This window comes from Somniosus microcephalus, chromosome 7 (genome assembly GCF_052327205.1).
Source record: "Somniosus microcephalus isolate GS21.2 chromosome 7, FLI_Smic_1.0, whole genome shotgun sequence".
Classification (NCBI taxonomy): Eukaryota; Metazoa; Chordata; class Chondrichthyes; order Squaliformes; family Somniosidae; genus Somniosus; species Somniosus microcephalus.
Window position 1 is genome coordinate 260,351,107 of NC_140993.1, and position 23,182 is coordinate 260,374,288.

Here is a 23,182-nt window from a genome sequence, read left to right on the forward strand (position 1 = left end):
ACCTGATTGTTTTGAGCAGTATTAGATGCTTCGTTCTAATTCAGCATACTTTACAGTGTGGATACCGAACAGATTTGTTGACATAATAAAAGTCAAGTTAGTCAACCAGGCTACCAACAAGTGGATGTTTGACTCTTGGGAGCAGCAAGATGCTACGGCCTTGGAATGACACAATGGGGCACTAGTTAACACTTACTCTCTAATATTCTAGTGCAGGTGATTGATTACCTGTTCAAAATAAAAGGGTTAGCATTTCTGATTAAATAGTAGAAGGACGAATTTCAGATGTTGCATTAAGTGTTCATAGGCTAGATTCCTACTGTGTCATTTCGGGGCTTATGAACCATAAACCTCTGAAATACTAAAGTATTGCAAATTAAAACACATATTACTATGATCGATGGATCTTTCCCCCACTACAATTGAAAAGATGCAACAGAATATTTGCATGATTAATATTGCAGGATTTATTTTGCATATATGTAATTTCAAATCCTGATTGCCATTTTATTTAAAACATTACCCAGAACTAACTCTATTTTTGTTCTGCTGGTAATCATTCTCGGGCCACTTTATTACAATATACACTTGGCTAATGAAAGCAAAAATCAGTTTTGATATAATAAGGTAGACTGTTCTTAAAGCTGTGAAATCTCAGCCAGATATGCTGCAAATAACTTTGTGCCATTTATGTAGTTGTCCCTAAGAAAAGAAGTGACAAAAAAAAGTTTAGTTACAAACATTGTAATATAGGGAGTTAAGTGAATACCCTAACTCCCGTTCACTCATCACCCCTGTGCTCGCTGACCTACATTGGTCCGGCAACGCCTCGAATTTAAAATTCTCATCCTTTTGTTCAAATCTCTCTATGGCCTCACCCCTCCCTATCTGTGTAACCTCCTCCAGCCCTACAACCCTCTGAGATCATCACGCTCCTCCCGTTCTGGCCTCTTTTTTATATTCGTTTATGGGATGTGGGCGTCGCTGGCAAGGCCAGCATTTATTGCCCATCCCTAATTGCCCTTGAGAAGGTGGTGGTGAGCCGCCTTCTTGAACCGCTGCAGTCCATGTGGTGAAGGTACTCCCACAGTGCTGTTGAGTAGGGAGTTCCAGGATTTTGACCCAGCGACGATGAAGGATCGGCGATATATTTCCAAGTCAGGATAGTGTGTGACTTGGAGGGGAACTTGGAGGTGGTGGTGTTCCCATGCGCTTGCTGCCCTTGTCCTTCTAGGTGGAAATGGTCGCAGGTTTGGCAGGTGCTGCCGACGAAGCCTTGGCGAGTTGCTGCAGTGCATCTTGTAGATGGTACTCACTGCAGCCACGGTGCACCAGTGGTGGAGGGAGTGAATGTTTAAGGTGGTGGATGGGGTGCCGATCAAGCGGGCTGCTTTGTCCTGGATGATGTCGAGCTTCTTGAGTGTTGTTGGAGCTGCACTCATCCAGACAAGTGGAGAGTGTGGTGTATGTGCCTTTAAGAGCAATTATGGTGTATGTGCCTTTAAGAGCCCCGGGTGTGCGTAATGCCGGTAATTGCCACTTGGGCTATATAAGCCTGTGTATTGTGTATATCCTTTAGAAACCCCCCCCAGACTTGCTTAGTAAATACCTGTGAACCAACTCCTGTCTTCAGTGTCTTTATCTACACACGGACACTACAGTGGCGACGAAGTGGAAACGGACTTACCTGCAATTCGGCAGCACCTCAAGGACATCGATTCCTCCAGCGTCCAGAAGACTCAAGGAAGTAAGAGAAACTGTGGTTTCACCAGCTGGCCAAGCTGGTGACAGGTACTGCGCTAATCCTTCCTGGGCGTCAGGCTGGAGCTCCAGCGGCGGGCTCTACAGCTGAGACAGGCAGCGAAATCGGAGGCAAGCAATAACGGACTGGGAGGGTGCACTCGAGAGACGGCCGGCGCGGCAAGCAGGTCAGCGTTTAGACCTCCGTCGGGAACGAGTCTCCAACAGTGAATAAACGGAAACCACAGTAAAACAGCGTTGTTATCGGTAGCAGCGGCGGGAAAGCGCGGGAAGCGCCATATCGTTGCTACAGAGAGAAAAAAAAGTGCGGGAAGCGCCATATCTTTTCTGAAATGCCTAAATCTGGTAATATTGAGGCTTTTGATGGCGAAATAGAAGATTGGACCACATACGTGGAAAGAGTAGAGGTTTATTGCACTGCAAATGGAATAGCAGATGAAAAAAAAGCTTCAGTACTTCTGAACTTAATGGGCGCGAAGACATACGGGCTGTTACGAAATTTAACCACTCCAGCCAAACCAAAGGGCAAGACTTTTAAAGAAATTATTGATACCCTGCAGGAGCATTTAAACCCAACACCGCTGCTGATAGCGGAACGATTCAAGTTCTTCAAGAGAAATCAACACAAGAATGAAAGTAACGCTGATTACCTAACCGAATTAAGAAAGCTATCAAAGTACTGCAGGACTATCGGATTATCTTCGAGACAAATTTGTTTGCGGTCTCTTAAGTGAAGGAACACAAAAAAGACTGCTTTCTGAAAAAGATTTAACATTGGACAAAGCTTTCAGTATGGCTGTATCATACGAAGCAGCAGCAAAAGGAGCTGCAGAGATACAACAAGAGACACAGGACTTCGGCACCCATAAAATGACACAGGAGTTCGGAAGATGTTATCGCTGCGGCAGATCCACCCATAACCAGAGGGACTGCTGGTTCAAGGGCAAAGCATGCAGGCAATGTGGTAAGATTGGACACATTGCACGGGTATGCCAATCTGGACAAAATAAATCCACTGACAGAAAACAAAACATCAATAAAGAAAAGTACAGGAAGGTACAAATGATGACGGACAATAGCTCCGAAGACCAGAATAGCGATAGCGACTCCGGAAACAAGAGACTAAGCTGTCTCAAATTACATAATGTACTTGCCAAAGAGGATTACCAAACCATTTGGGTTACCCTCACAATAGCAGGGTCCCCAGTTAAAATGGAGCTAGATACAGGATCAGCTCTAACCGTAATAAATCGACGAGATTACGAGAGGCTATTTTCGCATATACCTCTAAAAGACACATCCATTATCTTAAAAACATATACGGGGCAGAAAGTCTACCCCAAAGGAAAAATAAGGATGCCTGTGGTATACAACGGCAAAGAAATACAAAAGTTGTATTTATACATTCTACAAGATGGTGGTCCACCGTTGTTGGGACGTGAATGGATAAGGAAGATACGTTTAGACTGGCACTCCATTCAGGCACTGACGGTGACCAGTAAGGAAAAAAACAATGATGACATCATACCTGAACGATTAAAAGACATCTTGACCAACGCCAAAGAAGTGTTTCAAGAGAAACTAGGAACCTTGAAAGGCATCACCGCCTCAATAAAAGTGGAAGATACAGCAATTCCAAAATTTTTTAAGGCAAGACCAGTGCCATACGCAATACGTCCGGCAGTCGAGGCAGAGCTGGAGAATTTGGAAAAGGCAGGCATATTATCCAAAATAGATTGGAGCGAATGGGCAACACCCATCGTTCCAGTCATGAAAAAAACATTGAAAAATAACTCTGAGGAACAGAAAAAAATTCGCATCTGTGGGGACTTTAAGGTGACTGTAAACCCGGTCCTTCACACGGTACAGTATCCTCTTCCGAGGATGGAAGATATTTTCGCCTCACTATCCGGAGGGAAACGTTTCACAAAAATTGACTTGGCACAGGCATATCTACAGATGGAGGTTGAGGAGACCTCTAAAAAGTATCTCACAATAAACACACACAAAGGCCTGTACCAGTACAATCGACTGGTTTTTGGAATAGCATCAGCTCCAGCTATCTGGCAAAGAGCTATGGAGCAAGTCCTGCAAGGGATTCCGGGGACTCAATGCTACCTAGACGACATCCTTATAACAGGAGAAAACGACAACGAGCACCTTGCCAATTTGGAGCAGGTGCTCACTAGGCTGAAAGAACGGGGCCTACGAGCAAATCGCCCCAAGTGCGAATTTTTCCAAAATCAGATATCATATTGTGGCCACATAATTAATAAGGAAGGGTTGCATAAGTCACCTGAAAAAATTGAAGCAGTTATAAAAGCCCCAGCACCTGAAAATGTTTCACAATTAAGGTCATTCCTGGGATTAATAAATTACTATCATAAATTTTTACCGAACTTATCAACTATTCTACACCCTCTTAATGATCTTCTACAGACAGGAGTGATTTGGAAATGGAACGAAGACTGTAAACGTGCCTTCCATAAATGTAAAGACTTAATCACATCTGAGAAAGTTTTGGCTCATTACAACCCATCACTACCAATCAGACTAGCGTGCGATGCATCCCCTTACGGCATAGGAGCGGTATTGTCCCATAGATTCCCTGATGGCTCGGAACGGCCGATAGCTTTTGCGTCACGCTCATTGAACTCAGCTGAGCGTAACTATGCCCAGATAGACAGGGAAGCACTCAGCCTGGTATGGGGAGTGAAGAAATTCAACCATTACCTACACGGGCAAAAATTTACCTTGCTGACTGACCATCAACCCCTCATCTCCATATTCAACCCTAAAAAAGGTGTCCCCATTATGACGGCACAAAGACTACAGAGGTGGTCCCTTTTTCTAGGGGCACACCAATACAACATTGAATACAAAGGGTCAAAACAGCATGGGAATGCTGACGGTTTATCGCGCCTACCATTGCCAACGATAGAAGAGGCACCTACAGTAGACCCAGTAGAGATATTCCACTCTACCATAGTGGAATGTCTACCGGTGACAAATTCTGCCATTGAAAGGGAGACAAGAAATGACCCTACTCTCTCACGGGTCTACGATTTAACAGTGAAGGGATGGCCAGCACATGGCGAACCACTGTTGCCAGCATTCTCGCAAAGAAGAGAACAGCTGTCAGTGTGCCGAGGAACCTTGATGTGTGGATCCAGAGTGGTGATTCCACCCAAACTCCAGGATAAAGTGCTAAAGGAGCTTCACGAGGGGCATCTGGGTGGAGTGAAAATGAAGAACCTAGCTAGGGCGTTTGTATGGTGGCCAGGTATCGATGGAGACATCGAAGACATGACCAAGAGCTGCCTAGGATGCCAGAAGGTCCAAAATGCTCCGCCACAGGCCCCTCTACATCCATGGAAGTGGCCCTCATCTCCCTGGCAAAGGGTGCACATCGACTTTGCTGGTCCATTTATGGACTCAATGTTCTTAATCGCAGTTGATGCACACTCCAAGTGGCCGGAGGTAATAAAGATGTCCTCCACCACCACGGAAAAAACCATCACAGTATTAAGGACCATATTTGCCAGGAATGGGCTGCCGGAACAGATATGTTCTGATAATGGACCGCAATTTGTGTCCGAAGAATTCAGAAAGTTCTTAAAGAACAATGGGGTAAAGCACTACACGTCCGCCCCATACCATCCCGCCACCAATGGATTGGCTGAAAGGTTTGTCCAGACCTTCAAGAAGGCCATCAAGGCCATGGGTAATGAAGACATAAAACTTCAGCACAAAGTGGATAACTTCTTATTTGCATATAGGAATGCAACGCATATGGTTACTAACCAAACTCCCGCCATGATGTTCTACAATAGAAACCTAAGATGCCGGCTGGATTTGGTCAAGCCCAACATCCGAAGGGACGTGGAGAACCGGCAGTTTCAGGGCATGAATGAAAGGCCAACTAGGGCCTTCCAGATAGGCCAACCGGTTTTGGCCCGGGACTACCGTACCGAGAAATGGCAGCCTGGAACTATCTGCACACGATTAGGACCACTGATGTATACCGTGGACATCGGAGACAGCATAATAAGGCGCCATGCTGACCAAATCATCAAGTCATCCGAAAAGGGACAACCTACACCACCACTCTATACATCTAACGATGAAGTAGAAATACCCATATCTACCACCGATCCGGTGATACTGGAGCCCGATGAACCCGACACTGGCCTTCAAGCCGAATCAGCCTTGCCAGAAGAACCTACTACACCACCAGAAACTACTACACCCCCGAGGCGTTATCCGGACCGAGTCAGGAAGCCTCCTGAGAGACTAACTTATAATTAATTAATACAGCAATGTATATTATTTTGCATATAACATGTAATTAATAATTACTTAAAATATGATGTACTAGTTAGCTAGAAGGGGAGGAATTGTGGTGTATGTGCCTTTAAGAGCAATTATGGTGTATGTGCCTTTAAGAGCCCCAGGTGTGCGTAATGCCGGTAATTGCCACTTGGGCTATATAAGCCTGTGTATTGTGTATATCCTTTAGAAACCCCCCCCCAGACTTGCTTAGTAAATACCTATGAACCAACTCCTGTCTTCAGTGTTTTTATCTACACACGGACACTATAGAGAGTATTCCATCCTCTTGCATAACCCTGATTTTCATTACCCCACCATTGGCGAGGGCAGGGACTCCCTACTCTGTTATTTCCTACTTCCTCAGACTCAAAAAGGGACATTGGCATATTTATGGAGGCTGGTACGCCAGGTGAGATGAGGCCCATCGCCATCCCGAAGAGTGGAAATAGCTGCCATTGGCATATCCAAGTCAGGGGAAACAGCCTGGAGACCATAAGACAGTTCAAGTAAGTTTGTTCTACTATCTGCCCTCCAAGTTCTGGGGTTGGGGCACCAGAATTTCTAATTTATGTATGCTGGTGAGCGTTCAACATTGCCCCATGATAATATTTGAATAAAGTAGTTTCCAATTGAAAAGAAAAGAAAGAAAGAAGCAAAGAAAGAAGGGAAGAAAGAAAGAAAGACTTGCATTTATATAGCACCTTTTACGACCACCGGACGTCCCAAAGCGCTTTACAGCCAATGGAGTACTTTTTGAAGTGGAGTCACTGTTGTAATGTAGGAAACGCGGCAGCCAATTTGCACACAGCAAGATCCCACAAACAACAATGTGATAATGACCAGATAATCTGTTTTTAGTGATGTTGGTTGAGGGATAAATATTGACCAGGACACCAGGGGAGAACTCTGCTGCTCTTCTTCAAAATAGTGGCATGGGATCGTTCTCGTCCACCTGAGAGAGCAGACGGGACCTCGGTTTAACGTCTCATCCAAAAGATGGTACTTCCAACAGTGCAGCACATCCTAGACGTTTGTGTTCAAGTCTCTGGAGTGGGACTCTGAACCCACAACCTTTTGACTCACAGGTAAGGGTGCTACCCACTAAGCCACAGCTTAACATTGTAGCTTTGTGGTGGTGATGGATCAGGCATATCCTTTGTATTCCAGGCCTCCAGAATTGTCCAGGATTAAATATTGATCTCCAGGAAACTACTACGAGCAACCCAGGAGAAGAATCATATGGCTATTAAAACAAATTGTGTGAGATTTTTATTTTCTTTGAATGCTTTCATTTATTAGTTATAAAAATAATGGAGACAGGATTAAAAAGAAGACTGTTTGACTAATAGTTAAGAATCATCCAATCAGGTAATGAAGAGTCCTATTGCATTCCGATTGGCTGTGGGAAGGTGGGGCGGGGCCTGGATGGATGTGTCGGGCAACCAATGGCGGGAGTGTGGGGGAGGGACGGTTGGCGGCAGGAGGTCATGTGATGAAACCCCCAGGAATGCGTCCAACCAGAGTTGGCGACCCTAGGCAGGTGGGAAAGATAATCCTTGACCATCACTGCCTGCGCTCAAACACGAAGAGTGGTCACTTCAGCGCAGTACCTGGGGGGCTCCTGGCCCCTGTAAAATGGCGGTCCAGGATGAGTTAGTACCTTGAGCAAAGGAGGGGAGCAAACTGGGGTCACAAAAAAATCTATTGTTGGAAATGATCCTTGGTTGTTCAGTCATGAAAGGAGCTGGTGGAGATTAGCTGGTGCCTAACCGGTGATTTGTAAACGTTTAGCATAACTTCCTTGCTTTTGCACTCTATGCCTCTATTTATAAAGCCCAAGATCCCGTATTTTTTTTTAAACAGCTTTCTCAACTTGTCCCGCCACCATCAAAGATTTGTGTATGCATTAATGACTTGGACTTGAGAATAAGTAACTCAATATCAAAATTTGTAGATGATACCAAACTGTGGGGAGATGGGGGGTATAGCTAACACAGAGGAAGAATGCAACATAATACAAGAAGACATTAGAAAACTTACAGACCGGGCAGTTAAGTGGCAAATTAACTTTAACAGATAAATGTGAGGTGATGCACTTTGGTAGGAAAAATAGAAACATCACCTACACCTTAGAAAATAAGAAACTGAATGTGGTAGAAAAGCAGAGGGATCTAGGGATACAGGTGAACAAATCATTAAAAGCAGCATCGCAGGTCAGCACAGCAATTAAAAATGCTAACAAAGCACTGGGATTTATTTCTAGAGGTATAGAATTCAAAAGTAGTGAAGTTATGTTAAACTTGTATAGGACCCTGGTGATGCTGCACTTAAGAGTACTATGCACAGTTCTGGTCTCCATACTATAAAAAAGGATATAAAAACACTGGATAAAGTGCAAAAAAAGATTTACAAGGATGGTACCAGAACAGAGAGATTACAGCTATCGGGAAAGATTGAACAAGTTGGGGCTTTTCTCTTTGGAAAAGTAAAGACTTAGAGAAGAACTGATAGAGCTCTTTAAAATTATGAATGAGTTGGACAGGGTAGATGTGGAGAAAATGTTTCCACTTGTGGGGGAATCCAAAACTAGGGGTCATAAATACAAGGTAGTTACTAATAAGTCCAACAGGGAAATAAGGAGAAATTGCTTTACTCAGAGAGTGGTTAGAATGTGGAACTCACTACCACAGGAATTGATTGAGGCAAATAGATTCGATGCTTTCAAAAGGCAACTAGACGAGTACATGAGAGAAAAGGAAATGGAAAGATATGCTGAAAGGCTGAGATGAAGCTGAAAGGCTGAGATGAAGCAAATGGAATGACAGGAGACTTGTGTGGAATATAAACACCAGCGCAGACTAGCTGATCCGAATGTCTTGTTTCCGTGTTGCATATATTATGTAATTCTGTGTTTGTTACCTGCTGATTTTTTCATTCTGAGAATGTATGGCATCATCAGCGCCGCCGATTGGCAGCATCATCACACTTTTCCGCGTTGTGTGCTGGAGCGTTCTGGCGACAGGAATCGTTCCTCCTTCTCGGATCAGCTCCGCTTCTATTCCAAACACTTGGCAACAGTAAAAATAAAAAAAGGTGCGAGGTGAGCAATAGTTAAACGCTTCGAGGGTTTCTGTGCTGAAATATACTTTTCTTCACTCAGTATCAACACTAAATAGTTTTTGCAAGTGTGAATTAAACGGGAAAGGTTGGTTGTGTCAGCAATATGTTCTAAGTACTGCTCAGTTAGGTACCAGCCAGCTCGAACGACACATTTGTAGAACAGCAGCCACCACAGTGATTCCATTGATGGTGTCAGCCATGGCTCAATGCGCAGCACTCTGGCCTCTGAATCATGAAGGTCGTGGGTTCCAGTCCTGCTCCAGAACCTTGAGGCTGTCACTCCCAGTGCAGTGCAGTGCTGAGGGAGTGCTGCACTGTCAGAGGTGCCGTCTTTCGGATGAGACACTAAACCGATACACTGTCTGCCCTCTCAGGCAGACGTTAAAAATCCCACGGCCAAAGAAGACCAGGGGAGATCTCCTAACCAATATTTATCCCTTAATCAACATTACTAAAAACAGTTTATCTGGTCATTATCGCACTGCTGTTTGTGAGTTTATCTGGTCATTATCGCACTGCTGTTTGTGGGAGCTTGCTGTGTACAAATTGGTTGTTGCGTTTCCTACATTACAACAGCGACTACACTTCAAAAGTACTTCATTGGCAGTAAAGTGGTTTGGGACATCCTGAGGTTGTGAAAGGCACTATATAAATGCCAGTCTTTATTTTTTATTTGCATATAAAATGACTCCAAACAGCGACATAAAATTCGCAGCTTTAAACACGTGTATATGGTCGTAGAAAAACACTTGAATGAGTATATGCCATTAAAAGACAGAGAGAGCATGAATTCAAGAACTAGAGGCAGCAACTATAGGCCTGTTAAATCCAATAGTGATTTTCTCTCCCTTCTCCAGGTAGGTACAGAGTCTCTCCGAAGCGCCCTTCTGCACAACATGGCTCAGACTGACTGGTATGGGGAGTCAGCATCAATTCCGTGTCTTCCATCCCAAGATACTGTATTGTGGTGCTTGGTGGCGTAATTGCACTGTATCACTTGACAGAATAACACTTGTAATTTTTTTTGAAGGCTGTATTACAATAGCAACAACTTGCATTTATATAGCGCCTTTAATGTAGTAAAATGTCCCAAGGCGTGGTATTTTTGAAGTGTAGGCACCGTCGTCATGTGGAGCAACGTGGCTGCCGATTTGCGCCCAACAAGGATCCACAAACAGCAATGAGCTAATGACCAGATCATCTGTTTTTAGTGTTGCTGGTTGAGAGATAAATATTGGCCAGGACACAGGGGAAAACGCCCCTGCTCTTCTTCGAAATAATGTCAAGGGATCTTTTACGTCCACCTGAGAGGGGAGACGGGGTCTGTCTGTTTTTAGGTGTTGGCAGAAAGAAAAGAAAGAAAGAAAGACTTGAATTTATATATTTTTTATTCGTTCATGGGATGTGGGCATTGCTGGCAAGGCCGGCATTTATTGCCCATCCCTAGTTGCCCCTGAGAAGGTGGTGGTGAGCCACCTTCTTGAACCGCTGCAGTCCGTGTGGTGATGGTACTCCCACAGTGCTGTTAGGGAGTTCCAGGATTTTGACCCAGCGACGATGAAGGATTGGCGATATACTTCTAAGTCAGGATGCTGTGTGACTTGGAGGGGAACTTGGAGGTGGTGGTGTTCTCATGCACTTGCTGCCCTTGTCCTTCTAGGTGGAAGAGGTCACGGGTTTGGGAGGTGCTGCCGAAGAAGCCTTGGCGAGTTGCTGCAGTGCATCTTGTAGATGGTACACGCTGCAGCCACGGTACGCTGGTGGTGGAGGGAGTGAATGTTTAAGGTGGTGGATGGGGTGCCAATCAAACGGGCTGCTTTGTCCTGGATGGTGTCGAGCTTCTTGAGTGTTGTTGCAGTCATCCAGGCAAGTGGAGAGTATTCCATCACACTCCTGACTTGTGCCTTGTAGATGTGGAAAGGCTTTGGGGAGTCAGGAGGTGAGACACTCGCCGCAGAATACCTAGCCTCTGACCTGCTCTTGTTGTCACAGTATTTATGTGGCTGGTCCAGTTAAGTTTCTGGTCAATGGTGACCCCCAGGATGTTGATGGTGGGGGATTCGGTGATAGTAATGCAATTGAATGTCATGGGGAGGTGGTTAGACTCTCACTTGTTGGAGATAGCCATTGCCTGGCACTTCTGTGGCGTGAAAGTTACCTGCCACTTATCAGCCCAAGCCTGAACGTCATCCAGGTCTTGTTGCACGTGGGCATGTACTGCTTCATTATCTAAGGAGTTGTGAATGACACTGAACACTGTGCAGTCATCAGCGGACATCCCCATTTCTGACCTTATGATGGAGGGAAGGTCATTGATGAAGCAGCTGAAGATGGTTGGGCCAAGGACACTGCCCTGAGGAACTCCTGCAGCGATGTCCTGGGGCTGTGATTATTGACCTTCAATCACCACAACCATCTTTCTTTGTGCTAGGTATGACTCCAGCCAGTGGAGCGTTTTCCCCCTGATTGGGTACTGAATTTGGATGATCAGCCATGACCTCATTAAATGACAGAACAGGCTCGAGGGGCCGAATGGCCTACTCCTATCTTCTATGTTTCTATGATTCCCTTTGACTTCAGTTTTACTAGGGCTCCTTGATGCCACACTCAGTCAAATGCTGCCTTGATGTCAAGGGCAGTCACTCTTACCTCACCTCTGGAATTCAGCTCCTTTGTCCATGTTTGGACCAAGGCTGTAATGAGGTCGGGAGCCGAGTGGTCTTGGTGGAACCCAAACTGGGCATCAGTGAGCTGGTTATTGGTGAGTAAGTGCCGTTTGATAGCACTGTTGATGACACCTTCCATCACTTTGCTGATGATTGGGAGTTGACTGATGGGACGGTAATAGCGCCTTTCATGCCCTCAGGACGTTCCAATGCTCTTTACAGCCAATGAAGTACTTTAGAAGTGTAGCCACTGTTGTAATGTAGGAAACACGGCAGCCAATTTGCGCACAGCAAGCTCCCACAAACAGCAATGTGACAATGACCAAATACTCAGTTTTAGTGATGTTGGTTGAGGGATATATATTGGCCATGACACCGGGGAGAACTCCCCTGCTCTTGCCATGCAATCAGTATCAGCTCTCCGGTAGTTCTAGCCTCTTGTGACCTACAATTAACCTTTACTGGTGGCTCTTCTTCCAGCGACATATTGCTTGTCAGTGACACGGCCGACCCAAGCTTTCGATCCAGATGTTAAAGTAACTTGCAGTTTGTTGGGACTTGCACGTTCTGCAAACACTCGATTGAGATATGTCGTCACCTGCAAAGAATGCCTAAGAAAATTAGCAACAGAAATTGCATAATAATATGTCACTACACATTATCTCATTTACAATTGTACTCTACATCAAGTCGTTAAATTCACATATCAATAAAAGCAGCGACGCAGGTTAACGAGGCCATACAAAATGCAAACTGAGCACTGGGGTTCATTTCTAGAGGGATAGAATTGGAAAACAGAGAGGTTGGGCAGGAGTTTAACTCAGGAGTCGGGTTGGAGGCGGGACTATAACTTTCGGGGTTGTAGTCCCGCCTCCATTGAGATGCGGCCAATCCACCTGATTTTAACTTGATTGACCTTGTTGAGCCCACCCAGCGGGCTCAGCAGGCCAATTAAGGGCCACCCGGCAACAGGTGACATCACAGATTGAAATTTCATCTGTCAAGAGCTTTTGACAGATGAAATATCAGCGTTTCACAGCTGTTTGAAGCTGTCAAATACTGACAGTCTTACTTCTAACCTAAGTCCTTCTCCACAGACTCAGTCAGAAATCTCTCCTGCACAGTAAGCTGAAGGCTATCAGTTTTGACAGTTTGCAGCCATTCTGCTTTCTGTGCCGGTGAGATGAGGGACTCCCGGAACCTAAAGGAAGGAAGGCTGAAAAAGTTAGAAAAGGTATGTAAAACTTATTTAATCACTTTAGACACACCAAACACACTTACCTTTGCACTCATGCACACAACACTCACCTGAACACCGACACCTCGACCCCTCCAAGTCCTTCAACCCGACGGCCCGCCTCCTCTAACTTGACGTGGTTTGGAGCCGTCGGGAATCCCACACTTCAACATCAAAAATGGGGATTAGGCTAAAAACTGCCTGTTAACTACCTGTTAACAGGCAGTTAATTGGCACTAATCCCTTCCCGCCTCGGGTAGGCGGGTCCCAGTGCGGGGCAGGTACCCGCCTCCTTTGAAACTGGCATGGAGGCGGGTTTGGGTGCGGGAGGGGGTCGGGACCTCTGATTTCGGGATTTTAATCCCCGCACGCCTCTGATCCCAACTCCACGGCACAATGAAAATCCTGCCTGTTATGTTAAACTAATATAGACCCTTGGTTAGACCACACTTGAAATACTGTGAACAGTTCTGGTCTCCATATTACAAGAAGGATATAAAGGCACTGGAGAAGGATGCAAAAAAGATTTACAAGGATGAAACTAGAACTGAGAGGTTATAACTATCAGGAACAACTGAACAGGCTGGGGCTCTATTCTCTAGAAAAAAGAAGGCTGAGAGGTGACCTGATAGAGTTTTTTTTCATTATGAAGTGGTACGACAGGGAAGATGTTTCTAATTGTGAGGGAGTCCAAAACTAGAGGCCATAAATGTAAGATAGTCACTAATAAATAAAACAGAGTGACTGCTGCCAACGACTGGAAGCTGCGCAGAAGCGTACTACGCACTCCAACAACCGGAAGTACGATGTTTCTGCTTTTTTAAAAACAAGCACGCTAATGAACCGGCTCCCTTCCCATTTTTTTTAACGAGCCCGCTCCCTTCCCGGCTTTTTCTCACTAGCTTCTGGTTCGTTGGCAGCAGCCACGTCCTAAATAAAATATGGCATTCAGGAAAAACTTCTTTACCCAGAGAGTGGTTAGAATGTGGAACTCGCTACCACATGGAATAGTTGAAGCGAATAGCAAAGATGCATTTAAGGGGAAGCTAGAATAACACATGAGGGAGAAAGGAATAGAGGGATATGTTGATAGGGTTAGATGAAGAGGGGTGAGAGGAGGCTGGTGTGGAGCATAAATGCCGGCATGGACCAGTTGGGCAGTGTGGCCTCTTTCTGTGCTGTAAATACTTTGTAATTCTATAATATCCGAGCCTAAAGATTGCACGGACTGTTACAAGTGAGCAGGATTTCTTTCCGCTGCTTTTCCCTGTCCCCAAATCCCAGGTCATGGGAGGCCATTAGAATATTCCAAGAAGGCACCCATTCTGCTTGAGGTGGTGGAGGTCAGCGCTGTAAACCTGCCACCCCGAGATGGGAGGGCATCCTAAGCCTAAATCAAGCTCAATAAAATAACGCCTTCAAATTTACATATACCTCACCCTCAGTGAACAGAATGCCAACCTTGCTAAGGTGAACAATCCCTCTAGGATCAACTATCAGAGGGGACTCGTTAGCGGGATTGCCGTGGTATTCTGAGGGAAGGTATTAGACACACCTTTAACATGCAAGTGCTGTGTAATGGGAGAAGGGTTTAAGGAGCACCCTCTCCAAGTTGGTCTTCTTGATGGGGCAGAAATCGGGCACCTAATTGTGCCCTCCCCCTCAGGAAAGTTTTGGATTGAAGAAGTTTTATGCTTCGATTTGTGCCTTTATTAGATCTTTCCCTTTTTTTTTCCATTACCAGCTCCTTCTTCTTCTTCTTGCCCTCTTCCCCTCCTTCTTTCCTTTTCCAAGTTTCCTGTGCAACTCGGGTCGATTCTCCTTCAAAACTTGCTGAAAGTAAATCAGCATTCACAACTGACTGGAACGTTTACCTGATTGTTCAGCTTTTCAGGATCCATGTCAGGGACTAAACGTATGGAGAATTTTCCCGTCACTTTTGCAGGGATAACGGTTTTGGCTCCAGGGCCTGAGAACGCTCCTTCGATTCCGTGAATAGACAATGATGGAAATCGCCATCGGTGAAGGAGTACATCCTCCTAAATAATGCAACATAGACACGGTCATTAAAGACGTCAGCATTGAAGTTTAACTGAGCACGCTCCTTGGCTCAGATGGCACAGTTTGCTGATGTAAGAGCATCAGTAATTACAGCAACAACAACTTGCATTTATATAGCACCTTTAATGTAATAAAATGTCCCATGGTGCTTCACAGGAGCGTTATCGGACAAAAATTGACATCAGGAGATATTCGGAGAGGTGATCAAAAGTTTGTGTCAAAGAGGTAGATTTTAAAGAAGCGTCTTAAAAGGAGGAGAGAAACGGAAAGGCTTAAGGTAGGAATTCCAGAGCTTGGGGTCTAGGCAGCTGAAGGCACGGCCGCCATTGGTGGAGCGATGAAAATAAGGGGATGTGCAGGAGGCCAGAATTGGAGGAGCGCAGAGATCTTCGGGGGGGGGGGGGCGGTTGTGGGGCCGGAGGAGGTTGCAGAGATAGGGAGGGATGAGGTCATGGAGGGATTCGAAAACAAGGATGAGAATTTAATATTTTCTAAATCGAGGCATTGCCGGAGTGGGAGCCAATGTAGGTCAATGCAAGTCTTTCTTTTATTGCTGCTCCCTCCAAAGGGTCATGACACATTGGGGTAGTAATTGCTATGCGCTGCGCCCATTTTTCGGGCGTAAGATGGACACAAATCATAGCAATTTGACGGTTGCCTGGCCTGTGCATGATCTGCACAGGTGTTGAGCTATTTTTGTGGAGTTCATCATCTAGGCATCTTGAACTGCCTGTGCTAAACCCAAGCTGAGAGTGTGGTCAAGAAAGACTTGAAAGAACTTGTATTTTTATAACCTCAGGACGTCCCAAAGCGCTTTACAGCCAATGAAGTACTGTTTGCAGCGTAGTCGTCCGGTTGTAATGTAGGAAACACGGCAGCCAGTTTGCGCTCAGCAAGCTCCCACAAACAGCAATGTGATAATGACTAGATAATCTGTTTTAGTGGTGTTGATTGGGGGCTAAATGATGGCCAGGACACCGGGGAGAACTCCCCAGCTCTTCTTCAAATAGTGCCGTGGGAGCTTTTACGTTCACCTGAGAGGGCAGACGGGGCCTCGCTTTAAGGTTTCATCCGAAAAACGGCAACCCCGACAGTGTAGCACTCCCTCAGCACTGCACTGGAGTGTCAGCCTAGATTATATTCTGTCTCTCTTTATAAAACCCAAAATGTTACGGGCTTTTTTTAATGCCTTTGTCCACCTATACTCTCGCTTTCAGGGAATTATGTATTTGAACCCCTCGATCTCTCTGTTCATCCATCCCCTTTCATTAAGGGGGTGATTTCGCCAATGGGGGCGCGTTGGAGGTGGGACTGCTGCTTGTCGGGTCAATGTCGATGTCCCACCTCCATCGATTTGTGGCCAACCCACGCTATTTCCCCTTAATTGACCTTGTTAAGCCCGCCCAGCGGACTTAGCAAACCAATTAAGGGAAAGCCGGTTACAGAGCACGTCAGCGTATGATGTTTCATCTGTCAAAATTTTTTGACAGATGAATTGTCATCGTTTGACAACACTGACATTCTCTGTAGTTTGATGAGTTCTTGAATTCAAGACTCATCAAACCTCTTTCTTTAGCAGAAATTAGATGGTTGTTGCATTGGAGAATGCAGCAGCCATCTGTCATCTCTACCGGTGAGATCCGAGACTCTCCGCATACCCACCAACTGAAGCCTGCAGGAAGAAACAAAGGTAAGTAAACTTTTTTTAACACTTTCCACTCACCTCACATACTCACCTCTCCACACTTGCACCCATCACTTCCTTCACAGCGCAGTTTTGCACCCCTCCGACCCCCGCAGACCCACCGCTCGCCTCGGTGACCCTGGTGGGGTTCGCAGCCTTTGGGAAGCCTGCACTTGTGTGGGTAAAATGGGGATAATCCTCTTATCTGCCTGTTAACTACCTGTTAGCAGGCAGTTAAGTGGCTGTAATCCCCTTCCCGCCTCCAAGGAGACGAGACCCGGCACGGGTCGGCTACCCGCCTCCTGGCAAGATGGCACGGCGGTGGGTTGGGCACCCGCCCCCAAATGATGCCATTTTCCCAGCAGTCCCGCCTCCATACCCACCTCCCCAGGGCTGGCAAGATCGAGCCCTCAGTCTCTGAAATGGGGCTTGAACCCACAACCTTCTGATACTGAGCCACAGGTGGCAAAATTAGAAAAAGTGACACTATTGCCCAAAACTGACTTCCTTCACTTTGATGAACACAAGAATCCACCAAATATTTTATCATTTTTTTAAGAAACTATAATGGGTTGACAGCTGCCACTTTAATTTAACTGTACCTTGGTTTCATGAAGGAGTTTTGTGGTACCAATGGTGTGTTTCAAATCTTCAGGGTTAAATTCAATTGCTTCGTACAAAAGACGTTCCTCATCTGTTAGGGGTGTGACATCCACATTGATGCCAGGAATCAGAATATGACCAGATGAATTCACAAGGCTGTCTGAAATTGGATTAATGAATTTAGAACCATAGAAGTTTACAGTGCAGAAGAGCTCCCTTCAACTCATCGGGTCCGTGAAGTCTTTTAGACAAAACAAGCCAAAACTAATCCCACTGCCCTGCTCTCTACCCATAAACTCTGAATCTCCTGGGCACTAAGGGAATCAAGGGATATGGGGATAGGACAGGAAGGTGGAGTTCAGGTAGAAGACCAGCCATGGCGGAGCAGGCTCAAGGGACCGTATGGCCTACTCCTGCTCCTATTTCTTATGTTCTTATGTTCGTCTGCTTCAAATATTTATCCACTTTTCCCTTAAAAGACGCAACAGTCGCTACTGTGACCAATCCCTATGGTTAAATTGACCACTTGTCAGTGACCCATTGAGCACAAAAAGATAGTCATTCCCTGCTCACCCCATCAAAGTCTTTCATAATTTTTTTAAAAACCTGCAGAAATAGCGCCAGTAACTCACATCTCTCCTCATAAGTATAGTTTTCCATCTCTGGTATCTCCTTGGTGAACTCTCTATGGCTTTAATGTTCTTTCTGCAATGCAGCACCCAAAGTTACACGCACTACTCTAACTGCGACCAAACCAACATATTTGTATAAATTCATCATTACCTCATGTAACTTTCTGTCTCTCTTTATAAAACCCAAAATGTTACGGGCTTTTTTTAATGCCTTTGTCCACCTGTACTCTCGCTTTCAAGAAATTATGTATTTGAACCCCTCGATCTCTCTGTTCATCCATCCCCTTTCATTAAGTGTAAACTCCCATCTCCCAAAATGTATTCGCTCCATGGTCAATTGCCTCTGCCACGTGGCTGCCCATTTTGTTAACTTGTCTATGTCCTTCTGAGGAATTTTACGTCCTCCTTGCACTATATTTTCAACACTCACAATTTTGCTAGCTATTTGCTGATTTTGCATTATTGCTTAATTGTGCAAGAGTCACGGAGATACAGCAAAAAGATACAATTTTCCTTCTCCATCCCTTCGATCGCCATTAAAACACACACATTAAAACTAGAGTGCAAAATCAATAAACTAATAACAGAATTGCCCATTTGGCAACATAGAATCATACAGCACAGAAGGAGGCCATTCGGCCCATCATGCCTGTGCCGGCTCTTTGGTAGAGCGATCCAATTAATTCCATTCCCCCCTGCTCCAACTCCAACATCGACAGCCAACAAGGTCAGCAGGTGAGCAGGAACCATAGATTATTGTTTTTCCTCTCCTTAACCGGGGCATTAAGGTGTCAACAGCACCATTCCACCATGCTGGCTCAGCACAGGTCAGGGGCTGAACTTCGGACCTCCTTGACTTATACGATCAGCAGTGCGCTGGGCAGTGCATTTATCCACTGAGCATTCAAAGTTTCAGAGGATGCCATTCATTGAGCCTTCGGATTTCCATCTGCAAGCGTTTTGCACTGAGAGAACATACGATCATAGGAACAAGAGGAGGCCATTCAGCCCCTTGAGCCTGTTCCGCCATTCAACTAGATCATGGCTGATCTGTATCTGAACTCCATCTACCCGCCTTGGTTCTGTAACCTTTAACACCCTTTGCCTAACAAAAATCTATCAATCTCAGTTTTGAAATTTTCAATTGACCCCCAGCCTCAACAGATTTTTGGGGGCAGAGAGTTCCAGATTTCCACTCCCCTTTGTGTGAGGAAGTGCTTCCTGACATCACCCCCGAACTGCCTGGCTCTCATTTTAAGGTTATGCCCCCTTGTTCTGGACTATCCCCCCCCCCCCCCCAGAGGAAATAGTTTCTCTCCATCTACCCTATCAACTCCTTTAATTATCTTAAACACCTCAATTAGACCACCCCTTAATCTTCCATACGCAAGGGAATACAAACTTAGTCTATGCAACTTGTTCTCATAATTTAACCCTTTTAGCCCAAGTATAACTCCAATTAATCGGCACCCACTCCAAGGCCAATATATCCTTCCTGAGGTGTGGTGCCCAGAACTTGTCTATTTGCTTTTAGTGATTCTGTTGGACCCCTAAATCTCTCCGCTCATCCACAGTTCCTAGCTTCTCGCCAGTTAGAAAATACTCTGATCTGTCTTTCTTTGGTCCAAAGTGGATGACCTCATCCTTCCCCACATTGAACGCCATCTGCCACAGTTTTACCCCACTTACGTGTGAGAAATAAGATAGTTACAGATTGCTGTATTTTCAACTGTTCTACCTGGTAAAAGTCTCGCTCTCTCTGAAAACAACACACCTTCATTTTCATCATGTGTAAATTAATTCCTACCTAGTAGAGCTATTAGGTCAGTCATTGCTTCATGTACTGTTCCCCCATAAAGACCAGAGTGCAAATCCTGTTTTGCACATTGTACCTGGGTGACAAAAAATTCACAGATTACATTTCTGCAGCAAAAACAACAATCCTTTTCAGGTAAACATAGAATTACATAGAATATACAGCACTGAAACAGGCCATTCGGCACAACCAGTCCATGCCAGCATCTATGCTCCACTCGAGCCTCCTCCCGCCTTTCCCTATCTAACTCTATCAGCATAACCCTCTATTCCCTTCTCCCTCATATGCTTGTCTAGCCTTCCCTTAAATGCATCTATATTATTCGCTTCAACCACTCCCTGTGGTAGCGAGTTCCACATTCTCACCACTCTTTGGGTAAAGAAGTTTCTCCTGAATTCCCTATTTGATTTTTTGGTGACTATCTTATATTGATGGCCTTTAGTTTTGCACTTCCCCACAGGTGGAAACACTCTCTCTGTATCCACTCTATCAAAACCTTTCATAATTTTAAATGCCTCGATTAGGTCACCCCCGCAGCCTTCTCTTTTCAAGAGAAAAGAGCCCCAGCCTGTTCAACCTTTCCTGATAGGTATACCCCTCAACACAATATACAACAATAACTTGGAGAGACAAAGGCAGAGGGAGAGGGCAAGATAGCTGAAGGAGCATGGGTGCACATTGGAGCAGGTGGCGTGGGGAACGAGAAGTAGGCTGGTGTTGGGAGGATTGTCAGTTGGTTGAGGTTATTCATTTCCCTTAGTACCTCGACAAAGAAATAGCAGAGTCCTCGAGTTCCATAGGTCAGGACTGGCTTCTTGGTTAGCCACCCACTGTCTGATATAACAATGTAGTCTACGTTGGAAAAAAATGTCTCATTTTTCTCAATTAAGAGTTCATTCAGTCCCTTTGATCCAGATTCCTCCATAGCTTCAAAAATAAACTTTAAATTCACTGGCAGTTCCTGAAATGAAAGCAGAATCATATTACTGAGCAGCGAACACTCCATTAGCTGTGAATACTCCAGGACCTGGGAATACTCCGGGACCTGGGTGTGATGAAATATTCCATTCATCACTGCCTGTGACTGTGGTCGGTTTCAGTGTCATTTCCCTTCCCCCAGTCCTCATTGTATTGTTTATTGGAATGTGCTGGAATGTGCTGTGTGTGTAGGGCTCCGCCCATACCTGGCCCCTTTTGTAAGCTAGCTCAGTCTGGCCTCAGTCTCCAGAAGGAAGATACCTCTCTCTCTTACGTGTTACTTTCTAAGTTAATAAAAGCCTTGTTTTGTTTCGCTAACATCGAGTCTCGGAATTATTGAGGCACATCACTGGGACTACTCCGGGACCTGTGAATACTCCAGGACCTGTGAACACTACATTAGCTGTGAATACTCCGGGACCTGTGAATACTCCGGGACCTGTGAATACTCCGGGACCTGGGAGTACTCCGGGACCTGTGAATACTCCGGGACCTGTGAACACTCCATTAGCTGTGAATACTCCGGGACCTGTGAATACTCCGGGACCTGGGAATACTCCAGGACCTGAGAATACTCCAGGACCTGAGAATACTGCAGGACCTGTGAATACACCGGGACCTGGGAATACTCCGGGACCTGGAAATACTCCGGGACCTGGGAATACTGCAGGACCTGTGAATACTCCAGGACCTGGGAATACGGCAGGACCTGTGAATACTCCGGGACCTGGGAATACTGCAGGACCTGTGAATACTCCGGGACCTGGGAATACTGCAGGACCTGTGAATACTGCAGGACCTGGGAATACTCCATTAGTTGTGAATACTGCAGGACCTGGGAATACTCCATTAGCTGTGAATACTGCAGGACCTGGGAATACTGCAGGACCTGTGAATACTCCAGGACCTGGGAATACTGCAGGACCTGTGAATACTCCGGGACCTGGGAATACTGCAGGACCTGTGAATACTCCGGGACCTGTGAATACTGCAGGACCTGTGAATACTGCAGGACCTGGGAATACTGCAGGACTTGTGAATACTCCGGGACCTGGGAATACTGCAGGACCTGTGAATACTCCGGGACCTGGGAATACTGCAGGACCTGGGAATACACCGGGACCTGGGAATACTCCATTAGCTGTGAATACTGCAGGACCTGTGAATACTGCAGGACCTGGGAATACTCCATTAGCTGTGAATACTGCAGGACCTGGGAATATTCCATTAGCTGTGAATACTGCAGGATCTGGGAATACTCCATTAGCTGTGAATACTCCGGGACCTGGGAATACTCCAGGACCTCCCAGCAATTACATGTTTCTTTTCTTCTTTCTCCTCACAATTGAGCCAAGTACTTTCCCATTATCCTCTTCTGTTTTTTGCTGCACCTTGGACAGATCACCTGGAGGCTTGCTGGACGTGGTATGGGTAAAGGACAGATCTCAATCTCTTACTCTTGACAATTCAGCCAGAACCGATGAACATGCCCTCCAAGGTAGGCGGGCAAATGTCATGTCCTGTCTTGTCAAGTTTGCAATCTGAACTTGGGTCTCTCAGCCCAATACTGCATCATAAATGACAGGTTTCGCCCATTAGCAACTTTGTGGTACCGCAACCTTTGCGCTTCTAGCATTTGAAGGGTAAGTGGTATGCTGGCCGCATCTCCTCTTGAGTTCATGTGAATATGCAATATATTGGCCCAGGTTGAAATAGTTTTAAAATATTTTTCAGAGCCTTTTCTAATTGCTGCTTGAAGTGAAAGCAAGGAAAGGAGAATCCAAAAGTAGAGACACAAAACAGAGTCTCTGGTTAAGCAGTGCAGTACCCAATCCCCTGTTTGATTGCTGGGGAAATGGGCGCAAGTCGGCTTTAGCCCTATTTGTCACTCCAGGGCACCCTTCCCACAAGGCCACGGTGCACTATGCCTGCTAATGTGGTACCCTTGTTTAAAAAGGGAGAAAAGGATAGACTGAGTAATTACAGGCCAGTCAGCCTAACCTCGGTGGTGGGAAAATTATTGGAAAGAATTCTGAAGGACAGGATAAATCTTCATTTAGAAAGACACGGATTAATCAAGGATAGTCAGCACGGATTTGTTCAGGGAAGGTCGTGTCTGACAAACTTGATTTAATTTTTTGAGGAGGTAATGAGGAGGGTAGATGAGGGCAGCGCATTTGATGTAGTGTATATGGATTTTAGCAAGGCTTTTGATAAGGTTCCACATGGCAGACTGGTCATGAAGTTAAAAGCCCATGGAATCCAGGGCAAAGTGCCAAGTTGGATTCAAAA

At 45.5% G+C, this 23,182-nt stretch overlaps 1 protein-coding gene across 2 annotated transcripts in view; it reads right to left on the minus strand.

The window, feature by feature from the left end:
* Positions 1-23,182, minus strand: part of LOC147115260 (cytosolic non-specific dipeptidase-like) — a 51,691-nt gene that overhangs the window by 13,940 nt on the left and 14,569 nt on the right. The window contains exons 6-12 of one of the 2 annotated variants that reach the window (XM_085993658.1): positions 20,676-20,873; positions 19,904-19,988; positions 17,464-17,624; positions 14,991-15,155; positions 12,336-12,477; positions 9,013-9,160; positions 444-702 (exon numbers count right to left, since the gene is read on the minus strand). In XM_085993658.1, coding sequence (XP_085849784.1) covers positions 639-702; positions 9,013-9,160; positions 12,336-12,477; positions 14,991-15,155; positions 17,464-17,624; positions 19,904-19,988; positions 20,676-20,873 — 963 coding nt within the window. In that variant the 3' untranslated portion in view covers positions 444-638. Of the gene's footprint in view, positions 1-443; positions 703-9,012; positions 9,161-12,335; positions 12,478-14,990; positions 15,156-17,463; positions 17,625-19,903; positions 19,989-20,675; positions 20,874-23,182 lie in introns of those variants that run through there. The other variant, XM_085993657.1, reaches the window with a different exon arrangement.